Genomic DNA, 16,309 nt, shown 5'->3' on the forward strand with positions numbered 1-16,309 from the left:
AATGTTCCAAAATGGGAGCTTTCCACCATGATTGTTACTAATGTGAGGAATATATGCATCAACCCCGTACTGTGAGAAAGCAGACCTATTTTAAAAACAGCGGTTTGTCACCCATCAGCTCAGAAACCAGCACACTGTGGTGGCTTGACTTATAAGAAGCTGTGTGTGCGCACATCCGCAAACTGCAACACACGGATGTAGATGCTCTGGCGACTCATCTGTGTTAATCACCCTCTTCCTCATAATGATGCACCGGGCATTTGTCCGTATAAGGAACTGAACTATGACTATCATCATAAGTGGTGTTGAAACCATTTGTCGCGTTTTGACGCAGATGTCAACTCCCTGGGCGGTTTCAGGTTGATGGTAAATTGGACGCTTGGACTGAGCTGGTCTGATTTGTCAACACATCCAGAGAAAAAGTCAGATGGTCAAAGAGTCAACAAGGAGGAAATCTGACGATGGATCCGGACAGTCCCAGTCCCATTACCAGGGTTGAGAGGACTTTCTGGAGCGTATGGGTGAGCCGCTGTAATATCTGAACCAATGCGTCTAATGAGATAAATGATGTATTAGATTTTAATCAGTGAAATGTGGATGTTAAGTCATCTTTCCCGTCTCCCTCCACCTCTCTCCTACCTCCTCCCCCTGCGCGCGCGCACACACATAGCTACGCACATAGCTAAACACACACACACACACACACACACACACACACGCACACACACACACACACACACACACACACTGTACATTGATATTTCTTTCTCAACCAAGTTCAGATTTGCTTCCTTGGCACAAATATAATTAGGTAACTATTTCCAAAGCACGTTACCCAAGGTTTTAAATGTACACAATAGGGCCAAAAGTATGTGGACACTTGAACAATACATATGTGACTGGCTTTCCTCTAGATTTTTTAAACTAGCCACAGGGAGACTGATGTTGGCCAATAAGCCTCTGGTATTATGCAGGGTGACTAACTTTGGGGGTTTACTGGGATACTTAAAGCTGCTCTAATCAATTTTTATGTTAATAATGGGTCATATGACTACATGTAATATGAAAGGTGTCACCAGTAGTGACAAACGAGAATTGCTTTGCTGCCGACAACTTCACTGTTTTGGTTCCCTCTCATTGCTCTCATCAATCCTGTTTCCAAAGAAAAGCTCTCATAAAACCACTGTTAGCTAGCCTGAGGATCAGACTAACAAAGTCTGTGACAAGCTGATGAACATAGTAGAGAAATGAGCAGTTTAAGAGCCAGATATTTCCATCAGGAGTTGGTGGAGAAGCAAAACTGAGCAAAAAGGAGAGTGAACTTTGGTCTTACATTGGACAGATGGCTGGAAGACTAATTATAATGAACGCTGGTGTTGCTGCTGAATGTGTAAACAGGGAACTCTTGGATAATACATTCATCATATTAACTTTATAAGTTGATAAACAGTCAGTGTTGTGCATAGACTACAGCTTGTTACTTTGCCCCCAGTTGGTCCAAAAAAATATTAAATGAAACGCTGCAGATTACCATCATTAATGTTATTATTTATATCTGCTGTGAAAAACATGTCTCTTCATCCCAGTGGTGTTGGTTGTTGTTGTCAGAGCAAGTCTTTCCCGTTTTCTTTGTGGACCTCACTTTGTGCACAGGGACATTGTCATGCTGGAACAGGAAAGGAAACTGTTGCTGCAAAGCTGGAAGCTCTCTATTGTTTAAATAGCCTCATATGCTGTATGCATAAAGATTTTCCTTAAATGGAAGTAAGGGCCCTACCCAAAACCACGAAAATCAGCCTTAGACTGCAGTACAAAATAGTATATGTCCACATACTTCTGACTATATATTGTAAGTATGATAATTAAGAATTTTTCAAGAGAAATACAACAAATAGTATGCACATTAATACGTGATTAACTATAGTGAAATAAAGTAAGAAAGTATATTACACAAGGCACATATTATTTAAAAATTAGAAAAGAGAACATATAAACCAAATGTTGATAATTCGATAACAAATAAATCAAAAGTCTTCTTCTCTCTCTCCCTGTCTCTTTCTCAGTACTATATAACTGGAGCTGTGAACAGATTCCTCAGACCAGAGCCCGTTGACATAGTCAGAAATGACCCAAACTCCTTCCAGGAATCCGCAGTTGACAGTGAGCCTGCTAACTGTGGTCTCACAGAGGGGGACACTTGCAGAGGGGAAGTTGATGAAGAACAGCCTCTTGTGGCAGCGTCTCTGCTCAGCTCATCTCGGCCACTTGTTGCCTGGGAACATTGCACCACAGAAATCGACTTAGGGCCAGATGAAGAAAATATGCAGGATAAAACCCTACTGAGTAGAGGTGCTGAGGGCGAAGCATCTGAGGAAGGTGAGTGCATGAGTAAGGGACAGTTTACCAAAACAGGAAATGATGATGCATGCTCGCTCATTGCTAAAGATGCAGGAACAAGAGAAGACGAACAAGAAGAGAATGAAGATTGGAAATTGGACACTCTTGGGCACGATCGATATGAAAGACATGCAAACACCGTGTCACAAAACGTTACGGATGATGCAATGAGTGAAGACACGGAGGGAAGTGGAAGAAAGGCTGGTGCTGAAGAGGAGACTGATGGGGCAATGACACAACAGGATCAACAAAAAATGGATGAAATGGTGACAAATATCCAAATACAGGAAGAAGACAGTAAAATGCAGGGTGAGGTTGAGCACGATTTCAAATACTCACATGCTGTTTGCAGCATGGAGGCAGAAGAAACTGAGGTAAACTTGAGTCTAGAAGAGGAGGATAACACACACATAGAGGCGGAGACAACGGTGACACCTGAAGAAGTAGAAAACAGTGATGGTGTATTACAGCTGGCCACTGAAAATGAAAACAACAGACAAGCTGAAAATCTGCCCTCTGTCTGTGAAGAGTTGTCAGATGTTGACAGAGATTTTGAAGGAGACACAAGCGTGGTCTCATCAGACACTGCGCTAATGGCTTACGACAAAAGTGGCATTGTGTCAGAGGATGATCAAATAGTTGTTGGACAAGAGCAGATGATGCCTGATAGAGGTGAAGAATATGCATATGATAAAGCTGAGGATCAGAAAGAGGAGGAAGATGAGAGCGCAGTGGATGAAGATGAGCATAGTGCTGTTATTGAGGAAGAAAATGTCAATGAGTTGGCAGAGACGTCAAACAACCAGACAACAGATGAAGTCCCAGAGCAGGAAAATGACGTAGACACAGTAACAGACGACAGTCAAGAAGACATTATAACTGCGTGTGTTGGATGCAGTGAGGACCTCACACAGATCACTACAACAGAGCTGCACAAAGCTGAATTCACAGACAGAGAACAAGAGCATGTGGCTGAGGATACTGAAGTGCAAACAAAAACAAGAGAGACAGATGATATGGAAACGAAAAGCCACGAGACAGTGATCGATGGAAAATCTGATGTAGACAGGAATAAAACTGAAGCAGAACAGGAGAGGCGTTTCAGTGCAAGTGACAACAATGAAGGTTGCATGGAAATAGCATGTGCAACCGCTGCAGTTACAGTAAAACCTGATGGTGAGGTTGGACAGGAAATAAGTGGAGAGTTTAAAAATATTCCCCCGGGTATATCTGAAGGCCGGGCTGTTGTGTCGCAGGAGCTAAATTCTATAACATGCGAGGAAACCCAAGAGGGAGTTCCTGAGTACAACAATGAGCCTAGGCCATATGAAAACACAATACAAAGGATCCTGGAAGGAGGAGATGACGAGGAAATTCAGACCACCCAATTACCAGAAGAGGTGGAGAGTGAGGAGCCAGAGATCCTTCAGAACAGTGGCAGCAGCAGTGGGGTTGACTATTTATTGTTGAGGGAGCGTATGGAGGAGGAACACGACTCAAGACTTACAACAACAGAGGAGAGTAAGAATATCTTTGATGAGGATGTTGGGATACTGAGCATTACTGATGCACAAGAATCAGAGAAACCACTTGCTGAACCAGTAATTCAAGAATCAGGGCACTTATTTGTGCAAGAGGAAGCAGAATTATTGGACAGCTCAATGAAGATGGGGATCTCAGAAAAGGAATTTGAGACACACGTTGGCTCAGCAAATGATAGGACGACAAAAGAGCAACAAGATGTGACTGAAGAGTTTTTGGTTGAATTTGAAGTAGATGAAGGTTTATGTGATTCCAGAGAAGCTGACGCTGCTGGAGTTGGTCATGAGACAACAGGAGCAGATGAGGATGTGGCTGATGAAACTTTAAAACTTCTTGATGCTGAAGAACAGAGGATAAGTTTCTATGATGAATCTGTAAATGCCATAAACTCCACCAGCGGGACCTTCAGTTTCCTAGGAGATATTGCTGAATCCGTATTCCTGAAACAGTCAGTTGAGACGGAGCCTAAATTACTTGAGGATTGTACTGCGGAATTACAGGATGCAACAATTGAAATGCAAGATGCAGGGATAGATATGGAAGAAACAAGCTATGGGTTTGAGGCGGAGGTAGCAGAAGATGAAACGCAGAACAAAAATGAGACGGAAATATTAAATCTTCAGGTGGTGGAAATGGCAACTGAGCTAACCACAGACACTGATGAAAAAGAAACTCCTATTGCAGGATTGGAATCATCTACACATATAAAAGCCGAGCTACAAGTTAAGACGTTGGAGACAGAAGTTCAAGTATCAGGTGAAGCACTGGGGGAAGTATTAACAGACACTGAAACAGCTGAAGATTCGATGGGAGCTGAGTTAGGACCAAAACATTTGACTACAATGTCAACAGAAGAACTGGAAAAGCATGAATCAGGTGGGAGTTACGCTGAAGAGACAGGTAGCTCAGTAAGTGGACGTCCAGATGTGATCGATGAGGAAATCCTTGACTTGTGGATACAGACTGCATTGTCAGAGGAGACTGTTGGCACAAAACAACAGGAGCAACAAATGGACACTGAAAGCGAGCCATCAAATGAGGAACAAGAAGAAATGCAGTCAGAGAAGGAGAAGGAGCAGTTGGGGGAGTCAAATTCACTGGGATCTGGATTAGTGGGTGACACAGAAATATCTTCATCAACAGCAGAGTCAGGAATTTTAGACCAATCTCTTGGTGATTTGGGAACAGAAAACAGTGAAACTCAGCTACTGCAATCATCTAGCACTGAATCATTTCAAGGCACAGATGACATGTTGGCTAGTATGTCAGAATCAGCAAACGTCTCTGAACTGTCTATAAAACAACCTGCATCTGAACCCCAGGATTTATTGATAGAAGTAACAGCTGAGGCAGGGCAATCGTATCTGAAAGAGGAGGAATTGATCACTGATCAGGAATCAGATAAATTGCAAGAAAAAACAGTAGAAGAAAGAGTTGAATCAGTTGAGATGGGAGCTGCATCACAGAGAGAGATTGATGCTGAAGTAAGGAACCCTGAAGATGAAGATGATGATGTAGAGCAAACAAACGTTCAAGACGAGCCCCTTGAGACAAACGTGTCAGACTCTCTAAATGAAATCGGTTCAGAACAATCTAGAAATGACTCAGAGGCTTCGTTAGAGGAGGGAATTGTGTCAACAGATTCTGATTTACAAGATGAAACCTGTGTTGAATCAGAGAAAAAGTTAGCAGAGCTGCCCTCACTGGACAAACCACAGGCCCTGTGGTCAGAAGACATCGCTGAATCATCATCTGGGCTGGACGGGGCTGAGGTGGCAGAACAGTCGAGGACAAAGTCTGAGGATCAGATGGAGGTATCATTTCTCAGTTAACATATTTAACCATAAAAATGTCTCAATAAAGTAAATATGACAGTATTCATAACCTACACTTTTTTCCGTCATTGCAGGTAGATGTCCCTGTGTTGGACTTCACCCCTCAAAAGTCAAGGATTGCTGTGAAAAACCCTAACGTGAGACCGCCAAAAGATCCCCGCTCCCTTCTGCATATGCCTTCAGTGGAACCCATGCCTTCTACACGTCTGCCAGTCAAAGTGCCTGCAGGTGTGCCTTTGGGAGGCTTGGGCATTGGAATAAAACTGCCCGGTAGGTCACTTACAACATGTGGAAAGCCACTATCTTGTGTCTTTTATGACCAGTTATTGTTCAAAGTCAGTGAATAATACTCATGTTTGTTTTTAGGGCTTGGCACTGGTTTTCCTGTTTTAAAAAAGACACCAAGGGTTGTGAGAGATGAAAATAACCCTGAAACCTCATCACAGGTACTATTGATAACCTTTGAATGCTACTTTTATCTCGTGTGGAAGTATATGCATCATTAAAATGTCACAATATCTACAGGAATCTGAGACAAAACCAGAGGAGAAGGATGACACTCCCAAACAAGATGAGGCACAACAAAAACCTAAATGGATGCCACCAAGACAACCAGGGTAAAAAAAGAAGACAGACAAGCTGTCAGAGTATTGACATTGTTTTATTCAGCACAAGAAATGCATCTTGTGTTCAGACATTTCTTCATTCTCTGTGTTTTCTCCGCAGATTTGGAAATCCACTCATGTCTGAGCTCAAGACCAAACTGAAGAAAACCACAAAAGAGTGAGAGGAAGATGAATTGTAATGCTTTGTGTAAATATCTGAATGTATTATTAAAAATAATTTCTTTTTGGTGTATTTATCAAACTGAATATAGTAATGAACTGTTTATCATTTCAATATATTGCGCTGTTTAACTTTTGTAATAAACTGTAACTGAAAGCAATGGTGTTGTCATGCTGTGCAAAATGTGGTTATACCTGGCTTCTTTGGGCTTTTAGCACACACAATCATCATTGCATCAAATCCCAAACAGAAAGCAATACACAAGAGGTTAAAAAAAGAGGAAAAGCACAGCTTTTGTTGGTAAAAGTAATTTGCTGTTGAAATGCGAATAGAGCCCATTAAACCACCACACAGATTGAGGAAATAATTACACTCTATGTTGGTAGATAGACATTATTGAAAAGAGATGCTGACAGATGTTGCTGAATAAATGTCTCAACATAACTGATAATGCTAAAGAAAACTAATCTGATAGAGAGTGAGGTGATTTCTACAGTCTTGGGCCCACATGATTGTACATTAAACTGAAAGGAGATAATGAAATGACATGGAAAAAACTAAGTTGAACATTTCTACAGGGACCTGCAATTTATACGTCCTACAAATTGATAACAAATTAAAAGGAGGAATGACCTTGATTCTTCCAAAAGATGCTTGTTCTCCACTCAATTATGTTTTTCCTTTAATTTGCCATCCATACTATAATAATAATCAATATGAATGTAGTTTTACTCTGCTTCACAACATGACCATGTCCAATTGTAACGATTTTTTCAATAAGTAAAACACAAAATTGCGAAACATTTCTATGTTGGTATTAGTATTAATATTTTGATGTCAGAGACACTTATTGGTGAATATGTCATCTTCAGTTTATAACCTTCATTTCTAACAGGGAGATCTATGGGATTGGAGCACACAAACAGAATTAACTGAAGTTGGCTGGGTTCATGACTGCATGTGTGTGGAGGAGCAGAAAGCATTGATACTTTGGATGTGCTCAGAGCCTCAAACATACTCCATTATGCAGCCCATGATCAGGGGATGCGTGTGAGCTTCAAAGCTATTTATGTGCATCAGATGGGAATTCAGGGTCATTACATTGAGCAAAAGTGAAGAAAAAATTTTTGAACCGATTTGTGGATTGTGGAAAGTAAATAGATAGTAGAATAAGAGAGAAAAGATTACGATAAATAGTATTTTACAGTTTGCACAGGACAGAAATAACATGATTTTGTTGTGTTGGAAAGACAAAACTACTTCACTTTATTTAATGATCAAATATATTATTCTCTTCCCCTAGAGAAGTTGTCATTGGAAAGCAAAAATTGTGGACATGCTTTGTAAAATTTTTAGTCAGCTTCTATCTCGTATTTGGAAAATGCAAAATGCAAAAAAGAGTTTTTTTTGTTTTTTTTTAAAGCTTTGTTGTAAATTGTTTATAAACGAAGCACTGTTTTCTTTTGTGTGTGTGTGTGTGGGGGGGGGGGGGGGGGGGGGGATTTTGCTGTTTGTTTGTTTATGGCCTGGGGTGGGGGGGATTATGATGAAATGTGTGGACTGCATTGCTTATAGTATCTACAGTTTGATGAAATGGAAAATAATAATAGTAATGAAAAATATATTGCAGAAATGATTTTTTCATAACAGTAGGTGGGAGTATTACCACCACATTGCATGGATAAACACACGAAGAAGAAGCTCTCAGCTGTGATTGGTTGGAATTTTCTATCCAATGAGTGAAGAGAGCTGACATTCAAACTAGAACGGCGCTTTGGAGGTGGCGATAGTATGACTTTTCTTGAGGTTATTTTGGCATTTAGTTAACAATAGAGGATGTATCTTTAATTCAACAGAGCCTGAACTCTAAAAAAGCCCGATATAACATAACACAAACCTCCACCAAGCAGTGCCAGTTTGGACGGGTAAGTCAGTGTCAGTGTACCAAACTAGCATTGGAAAAGAGTTAGCAACGTAAGTGACATTGCAGCGAAATGTTTTAATAAGTTTAAATTTCCTTTTCTTTAACCTTTCCAGTCAACGTTGGTTAATTATATTTTTAAACTCCCATGGTGTGTAATGTTGTTCCGTATTGTGTATGTTACCTAGGCCGTCTGCGACACCTCGTTGCTTGCTAAAGTTTATGTTTTCGACCCAACAAAACTCAGTGATGTTAGCTACTGTTAATTAACGTTAGTCAAACAGCCAATATACGCAACGGTCTGTTAATGGTTTTAGTTCATAATATACTGAAAGTGCTTAATGTCATGACGTGGTTAGAGGTCATCAGTTGGCTTTATTTTATGATTAGAAACGGTTCGTGTTTTGATTTGTCTACTTGTACCCGCTTGGCATTTTTATAAAGTAGTCCATACATAAAAATGGTAAACAGTAGCGTCAGTTTATGCTTCAAATGCCACTGACATAATACAGTGCTAAAAATATTTTAATCTCAGAGCTGGCAACAAATATGACATATTGGACCAATGTAAGTTTACATGATCTAGTAATGTAAGAGTAAAGATGTTTTGCATTAATGAAATCATTTCATTCACAGGCTGCAGGCACTGAGAATCTGAGAAAATCTGAACAAATATTTGCCAAGGAGTCTGAGTATTGTGCCCTGTCTCAAAAAAAACAAGACACTCCGGTTTATTTTGTGTGAAAGCACAAGAAATAGTCTAGCATGGCCGAAAAGGCAACAGCGCAGACCTCGTGTATTCAGGAAAGTCATGAGGCCGACGAATGCCTTGAAAATATTCCACCCGGAGCCACCGCTGCAGCTCGGACTTCGAAACCCAAGGTCCAAGGAGGAGATGTGGAAGGATATTCCTCTGCACAACCAAGTAGAGAAAACAAGCCTCTCTCTGACATGTGTACCTTTGCAACTCCAGCAAGAAACAAGGGTGGAGTCCAGGCAAATTCACAGATCACTGGTCTTACACCGACTTTAAAATACTTTTATGATATATATAAATTGAATGAAAAACATATTGGCATGAAATGTCCATCTCCAGAACCTTTAAAACACGGAAACAATCCTCGTCAGACTGTGCCTTTTTTTCCCTTTGGCAACACCACAGCAAATTGTCAAAAAACAACCAGAAGTGCCACCCAACATCCTGACTCAGATTTCTCCAGTAGCCATTCTGGGCGGTCAGTTGGTGACACACACCCTCGTGTGCAATGGCTGGATGAGGAATACTTCCCAGAAATTACTCTCCTTGATGTTACATGTGATTCCACAATGGAGCTGACTAGTAATGGACTAGCTTTTCCTGACGGTGTGTCTGTGACACCAGTATCTGCAAGGGAGTTGGTCAGGAGGCCAGAGCAGGTTGCTGATATGAATCCAAACTCTAAGACGAGTTCTACTTTAACCCCAAAGATTGAGATAAGTTCAGTGCTGTTGTCAGGAGGGGAATTATCCTCCTTGGAGGTCACTCAGGATATTTCACCAGTGGATAGTTTGAAAAACAACAAACTGTCCTCAGAGCTCAGTGTACAAATCATGGCAGAGACTAGCAGATTGGACAAGATTCAAATTTCAACTGAAGAGTTGTCAAGCACTCTTAATGGCAATGTCACCCACACCATAAGCTCATTTAGTGAACAATCTGACAAGTGTGCAGAGGGAAACACGGTGAAAGCTTGCTTGGAAGTAACTCGGGATATTTCTATGGAAAGTGTTTTGGAAAACAGCAGGCCTTCACTGGAGCTCAGTGGAAAAGACATGGCAAGGATTCAAACACCGATTGAGGACACACTCACTACCCATCCTGCTAATGTTACTCATGACATAAACTCCTCTCGTGACATGTCTGCTCAGTGTGCTGCGTCACAGTTCTCAACTTCAGGTATGCAGTGTAACACCAGTTCAAAGCTTGTCTCGTCTGAGCTTCCTGTTGAACCTGTTGAGACCACTGATCCTGTGGAAGCTAACAATGAAGAGCTGCTCACCAGCCATGATGCTGAACTAACCAGCAAGGTGGCACAGCCACTCTTAAAAACAACTGGATCTGTGAACAGCACGTTTACCACTCTCCAGCCCTCCCAGCTGAGCACCTCCACCGATTTAAACACTTCTGCTCAAATGTCCTGCCTTCAGAATAAAACATTGGATCTTCCCCCATCAAATGTTAGCAGTCCCACAGTGGAGAGTGAGGCGACAGGTCAGGCATGTTCAGTCCCTAAAAACACAGCTGAACCTTCCTTTGATATGAGCCAGGATTGCGCAGCTGTAAAGGCAAGCAGTTCGAGTGATGTTCAGAATGCCACTTTTGATAGGCATTCTCTTCAAAAATCCAGTGGTAATACCATTTTAGGGGAAGCTGGTGCGGCAAGCTTTTCCCTCCAGAACAACACTTTCGACAGTAAACCTCTTCCTAAACAGAATGGCACAATAATTTTGTCAGAAACTAGCTCAAGTGACGGTCACCAGAACACTTTAGATAAGCCCTCTCCTCCCGAGGTCTGTAATGCAACCACTAGTCCAAAGGACAACAAGTCTGAAGTCCACTCTCCTGAACTGTCAAAACATAGTGGGACACCAGCTGGTACAGACACTAATGCCAAGATGGATGACCCTCCTGAGAGCACCTTTGAAGCTAATCCTGCAGCAGAGGTAGCCTCTGGAGCTGGTCAATGTGAGACCAAGGATGATTCCTCATCAGGTCTTCCTATGGCAGATGGATTTTCTGACTCTTTGGGTCATCAAAGCATGCATATGGACAACAACAAAGCAAACACATTCAATTTGGATGACACCCTAGATTTGAAGTCAGACTATTTGATTACTTCAACCCCAATGACTAACTGCAAAACTGTCAACTTGAACATTGAACGAGATGAGGGCAAAACAATAGCGGCACAGAAAAAACTGTATGGTCCCAGTAAGCCATTTGGTCAGGTGCCGCCAGACGTGCCATCGAACATTGTGTGTGACCGAAAGACATTCTTGACACAGCCTGCCGCTAAATCCCTATTGCCGTCCTCGAAAACATCGCAGCTGTTGAAATACAAGCCAGCCTCCATACTTCCAGGACGGTTTGAGCTATCAGGTCTGCCCATGACGAGACAAAGAACTAAAGTTGAAGCTTCAAGAAATGCAGCTGCTCCTAATGCACCCCAGCAGGTAGGATTGAAATGTTTCCTCTTTTCTCTATCTTCTGAGTGTAATGTTCAGAGTATCTGCTAGTTAATGACATAGATTAAATTAACTCTAACCTTTGTAACTGACACAAGTTTTGCCTGAATCTATTGATAACGGCCTATATGTGACCTCATCTGTTTTTGTGTATTTAAGACCACAGGAATATCAAGCTCCTACAACTTACGTGCTGCAACAACAGGTAGGCAGTGTGTGTTCTTGTTTTTAGAAAAGGGTTGGTAGATTGTGAGGGGAATTGTAAGCATCAGTACACTCTATGAACTAAAGTTAAAAATTAGTTTCATGTAATATTTTTATACAAAGGTTTTAGTTTTGTTTTATTTTACTGAATTTTTTCTGTTCTTAGCTAAAATTAAGACTGAAGTTAAGTATAATGCTGTGTGCGCATAGTATCCACAATACACACAGTCTTGTCTTCCCTCTGTATGAACATTAGAATCCAAGCTGCCCAATTCTGGCTTGCGGAAAACGCAGTTGAGTGGCATACCGTCAGGCATCCAGAGATTTGCACCAGGTCTCAGGCCGCCATCAGCAAGAAGCAACGCCCCAGCTTCCTCAAATATTGACAAACTACGTGGACCTACAGGTACATACACAGTCAGACTTTATGTTTTGACTGTTAACTCTGGTCTTTAGTTGCAAATATGAAAAATAAATCTGACAATACAGAGTTCAAATTGGGTCTGGCTGTATGTATGTGTGATATTTATATGTAATTGTCTTTTTGAACCCTGATAATAATCATGAAATGGAAAAGAAACAGCTAGCAAAACACCTTGAGAGTACTGTTGTGTAGCTACATCACCGTTTGTTTACCTGTCTTCTAGTAATATATTATGGTTATTTTGTGAAAAGATTAAAATATTAGTGATTTTACCTTTTTTAACTACAAATGGTTCAAATGAGGACTAAAGATGTTCCATCTTCACCTTGAAAAAAAATCTGATGTAATCTATTTTCAGTTTAAATATGACTAAAAAATGTTTATGCTAAGCTAACTGGCTGTATCTTCATGTTTAACAGACATATCAGGATATTGATCTTTTCATGTAACTCGTTAAAAAAAAAAAAATCAAATAAATGCTTTAATGAGGACTGGGAGCCCATGTGATCTGTTGTCTGCACTGTGGAATTAATCACTGATTAGACTGTCTTGTCCGGCATGCATACTAATTGAATTGAATATATTGTATCTGCTTTCTTTCTTTCTTTTTTCTTTTGTTAAACACACAAACAGCTACTAACCCTGTGATGAAGACTTCACAAACAAAGAAGCACCTCTTAACCAGAGGTGAAACTCTGCCAACAGCGAAGAAGAAGAAGCTGGGTAAATACTGAGCTTTTTTTTTACCCCCAAACACTGCAAAGGAACACTGTAATCATTCAGATTGGTTGTTGCCATTGGGCTTTTCTTTTGTTTCTTTTTAAGATGTCTGTGGTTATAATATCCACAAAAGCTAACTGATGACACCTTCAACCAAAACTGTACAAAACCTATTGTAATTGTGTTCAAAATTTGGACTTTTCTAAGCTCATTAAATAGAGATGACTTACCTATTCTTGCACCTTACAGCTGAAAATGTCCTCAGGCTCTTTATCTCATCCTTTCAGATGCTCCCTTGTCGTCTGGTTGTGTTGAAGCCTCAACATCTGTGTGTAACGTTGCAAACACAGCCAAAACCCTGAAACTGCCTACAACCGGTCAGAGAGCTTTGACATCTAACATCCAAAGAGATGGTAGGTTTGGATTTTATAATATTATTTTGTGATGCCAAAATGTACTTTCTATGCCACTGGAGGGATTTATGGGTCCAGTGAATTCAGTAACATTGACTTTCTGACTTTTCCGATCCTGCAGTGCCAGCCAGCACAGCTGAAAAGTCAACCTCTTGTGATGCTCCTAGTCGAAACAAAAGCCTGAAACAGCCTGCAACTAGCCAGAGAGCTACACTAGCTAAAGCCCAGGGCCATGGTAAGTTGGGAGTGCTGAGACGCCAAAATGGACAGCTGTAATAGGACTTTTATGGTAGGCTCCATGTACAGGCTGACTATCTGCATTTTAAGATCTTGTAGTTAGGTGTCCATCTTTAGGTTTGGTGAAAGCTGGTTACATTTTTTTTTCCTGAATTAGAGCTCTTTCTTGCTGATATTTAATTTAATCAAACATGTTTTATTTAGCAGCCATTTTACAAGCCATCACAATGTTCAGTGATGGCTCAAGATGTTAAAGTACAGTCCTTGATCCGAATCTAAACAAGAGTAGTCCTGCTTTCACTGCTGCAAATTCTTTTGAGACAAGGACTAACTATAAACAACAACTAAATAAAGGGTTTTCATGTTTTCTGATGCTACAAAACTCTTGTTTACATCAGTTTTGCTTGTCTGTGTTAGAGTGACACAAACATAACATACTCTATATGGCAGTGTCATTTATTTAAATTATGGTAAGATGAACACATCTGAGTCAAACTGCTACAGTATGACACAGTAGAGACCAGTTTAAGATTTAAGATTAAAATAAATTCTGTGGATAATTACAACTGACCAGCATCGCCATCCATGACCACATAGGAAGCAGCATTATACTTATGATAGGGAAGTTATAAATCTGGTAGTTGCCCATGTTAACCCAAGTCGGATGTACAGTAAATGGGAAAAAAAAGTAATATTTATTTGTCCTCAGTAATGCGATAAATAAAATTGTATTGCAGGTTGTGCCAACTGCATCGTGCTTGAACAGCAAATACAGAGACTGAAAGAAGGTATGACTCGTTCCTATGGATTCATCTTATTTATTGCAAATTATTTGGAAACATGCTGCAATGATCTGGCTTTGAAAAGAATATCATCTGTTCTGTACCACTCATCAAATAGTTACCTCAGTAATGAGTACATAGGGGAATAGTTGGGCTCTGAATGAAAGAATTGGAGGTGTTTACTATAAACTCATGTTTTAGTTGGATTATTAGGTCAGAGTAATGTTGTATAATGTCTTTCCTAACAATTGTTATGTAATATTGTTTAACATATCAACAGGGATACAGCAGTTTGGCTATGAAGGCAATGTTGCTATAGCTTGAATCCAGAGTAATTTAACATTGTAAAACAATTCAACCATATTCTAAAAATCACCACCTTTTTCACCTTATGTCAAGATCCTAGTGTAGATTCATTTTGTTGCAAGCTTAAATATTTTAAATCTTTATTAATGCATTTTCCCTTTTTTATTTTCCAGAGCTGCTAAAGCACACTAAACAAGAAGAAGAAGGCTGATGTTAATTATTATATAATCCAAGGAAGAATTTTCAATCCCGGGGTGAATATTTTTATTTATTTTATGATTTTTCATTAATAAAAATCTTAATTTGTTTTTCACTTGTCAATGGATGATATTAAAATGCTAATATGTTACACTGATTTACTGATTGAAGTCAGTTTTTTAACATGATGTACTATGTTTTGTTATGAGGTTCTTCAGAAAAGAATACTGGCTGTTGTAATTTGGTCCAATGTTATGCACCCATTTAAAGATTTTATCATATGTCTCAAAAGGCACACAATAAATGAAAAATGGATGATCTTGTATACTGAATTCAATATGATGCCCAGTGGAAAATGGGATAGGGGGAAACCCTCACAAGCCCAATTATTGATTGAACCACAAATACCTTACAATGCTTTAAAAATGTTTCACAGGTTTATGTATTAGTGTCATGTGGAATTATCACTTTGTTATGTTATATGTGCATGTATACATGTCCAGGGACAACAGTTAGAAAAAAAGCATTGTGCTATATCTGGTGCAATACAGTTATTGTACACTGTCCCTGTTTTAAATTAACCAATAAATTAAAATGAAATGAGTTACGCTGAAGACACAGGTAGCTCAATCATTGGATGTCCAGATGTGATCAGTGAAGAAATCCTTTACTTATAGATACATTTTCTGCGTTGTCAGCAGACTATTGGCACAAAACAACAGGAACAACAAATGGATGCTGAAATAGAGCCATCAGATGAGGATTTCACACGCAGTTAGAGAAGGAAAAAGAGCAGCTGAACAGAAATATCTTCAACAGCAGAGTTGGCTTCTTTTGACTGATCTCTTGGTGAATGGGGAACACAAAACTGAATGAAACTCAGCTATCGAAATCAGCAAGCACCAAGTTAATATGTACAACATTAAACATTATACTGCTATTACTGCTGCTTTCTGGTACTGCTGTTGGGAGAAGCCTTGCAACATTTAACTGTTCTTGGATATAATGACAATAAAGATCATTCATTCAACAGTTCATTTGTCATTTCAAGGCATAGATGACATGTTGGCTAGTAGTGATTTAAAAGATGTCACTGATCCTGCAAGCCTTAGATTCTCGGGCAGGGAGTTCCAGAGCTGAGGGGCCCTGACTGCAAAAGCCTGGTCACCTTTAGTCTTAAACTGAGACTTAGGAACAGCCAACATAGCCCTGCCTGAGGATCTGAGGCCACGCTCTGGCTCATATGGGAGCAATGTAGCTGGGAGCTGAACCATGAAGTGCTTTAAATGTGATCAGTAAAATCTTAAAATGAATCCTAA

At 40.0% G+C, this 16,309-nt stretch overlaps 2 protein-coding genes across 5 annotated transcripts; both read left to right on the plus strand.

The window, feature by feature from the left end:
* Window positions 1-187: 187 nt before the first annotated feature.
* si:ch211-136m16.8 (microtubule-associated protein futsch) lies at window positions 188-6,705 on the plus strand. The gene is made up of 6 exons (XM_042396349.1): window positions 188-521; window positions 2,064-5,753; window positions 5,849-6,044; window positions 6,141-6,220; window positions 6,300-6,391; window positions 6,501-6,705. The coding sequence occupies exons 1-6, from the start codon at window positions 462-464 to the stop codon at window positions 6,559-6,561; spliced, it is 4,179 nt and encodes a 1,392-aa protein (XP_042252283.1). The 5' UTR covers window positions 188-461; the 3' UTR covers window positions 6,562-6,705.
* Window positions 6,706-8,287: 1,582 nt separating this feature from the next.
* On the plus strand, window positions 8,288-15,992 carry LOC121887481 (mucin-3A-like). Of its 4 annotated transcripts, none has more exons than XM_042398271.1 (10): window positions 8,289-8,485; window positions 9,118-11,694; window positions 11,866-11,911; window positions 12,167-12,316; window positions 12,968-13,057; window positions 13,342-13,467; window positions 13,589-13,702; window positions 14,442-14,492; window positions 14,966-15,046; window positions 15,689-15,992. In XM_042398271.1, exons 2-9 carry the CDS (start codon window positions 9,247-9,249, stop codon window positions 15,001-15,003), a joined length of 3,063 nt encoding a protein of 1,020 aa, XP_042254205.1. In that variant the 5' UTR covers window positions 8,289-8,485; window positions 9,118-9,246; the 3' UTR covers window positions 15,004-15,046; window positions 15,689-15,992. The 4 variants fall into 4 exon arrangements, with proteins under 4 accessions (XP_042254208.1, XP_042254205.1, XP_042254207.1 ...); XM_042398273.1 differs by having other exon boundaries at window positions 15,692-15,992; XM_042398274.1 differs by lacking the exon at window positions 15,689-15,992 and having other exon boundaries at window positions 8,288-8,485; window positions 11,866-11,906; window positions 12,165-12,316; window positions 14,966-15,306.
* Window positions 15,993-16,309: the final 317 nt, after the last annotated feature.

This window comes from Thunnus maccoyii, chromosome 20 (genome assembly GCF_910596095.1).
Source record: "Thunnus maccoyii chromosome 20, fThuMac1.1, whole genome shotgun sequence".
NCBI classification, from domain to species: Eukaryota; Metazoa; Chordata; class Actinopteri; order Scombriformes; family Scombridae; genus Thunnus; species Thunnus maccoyii.

Excerpts from the sequence above, each read along its gene's own strand:
- si:ch211-136m16.8 (XM_042396349.1), top strand. The coding sequence starts at position 462 with ATGGATCCGGACAGTCCCAGTCCCATTACCAGGGTTGAGAGGACTTTC. Across the intron at positions 5,754-5,848 it reads AGTCTGAGGATCAGATGGAG|GTAGATGTCCCTGTGTTGGA; the intron begins GTATCATTTCTC and ends CCGTCATTGCAG. Across the intron at positions 6,045-6,140 it reads CATTGGAATAAAACTGCCCG|GGCTTGGCACTGGTTTTCCT; the intron begins GTAGGTCACTTA and ends GTTTGTTTTTAG.
- LOC121887481 (XM_042398271.1), top strand. The coding sequence starts at position 9,247 with ATGGCCGAAAAGGCAACAGCGCAGACCTCGTGTATTCAGGAAAGTCAT. Across the intron at positions 13,058-13,341 it reads AGCGAAGAAGAAGAAGCTGG|ATGCTCCCTTGTCGTCTGGT; the intron begins GTAAATACTGAG and ends TCATCCTTTCAG. Across the intron at positions 13,703-14,441 it reads AGCTAAAGCCCAGGGCCATG|GTTGTGCCAACTGCATCGTG; the intron begins GTAAGTTGGGAG and ends ATTGTATTGCAG.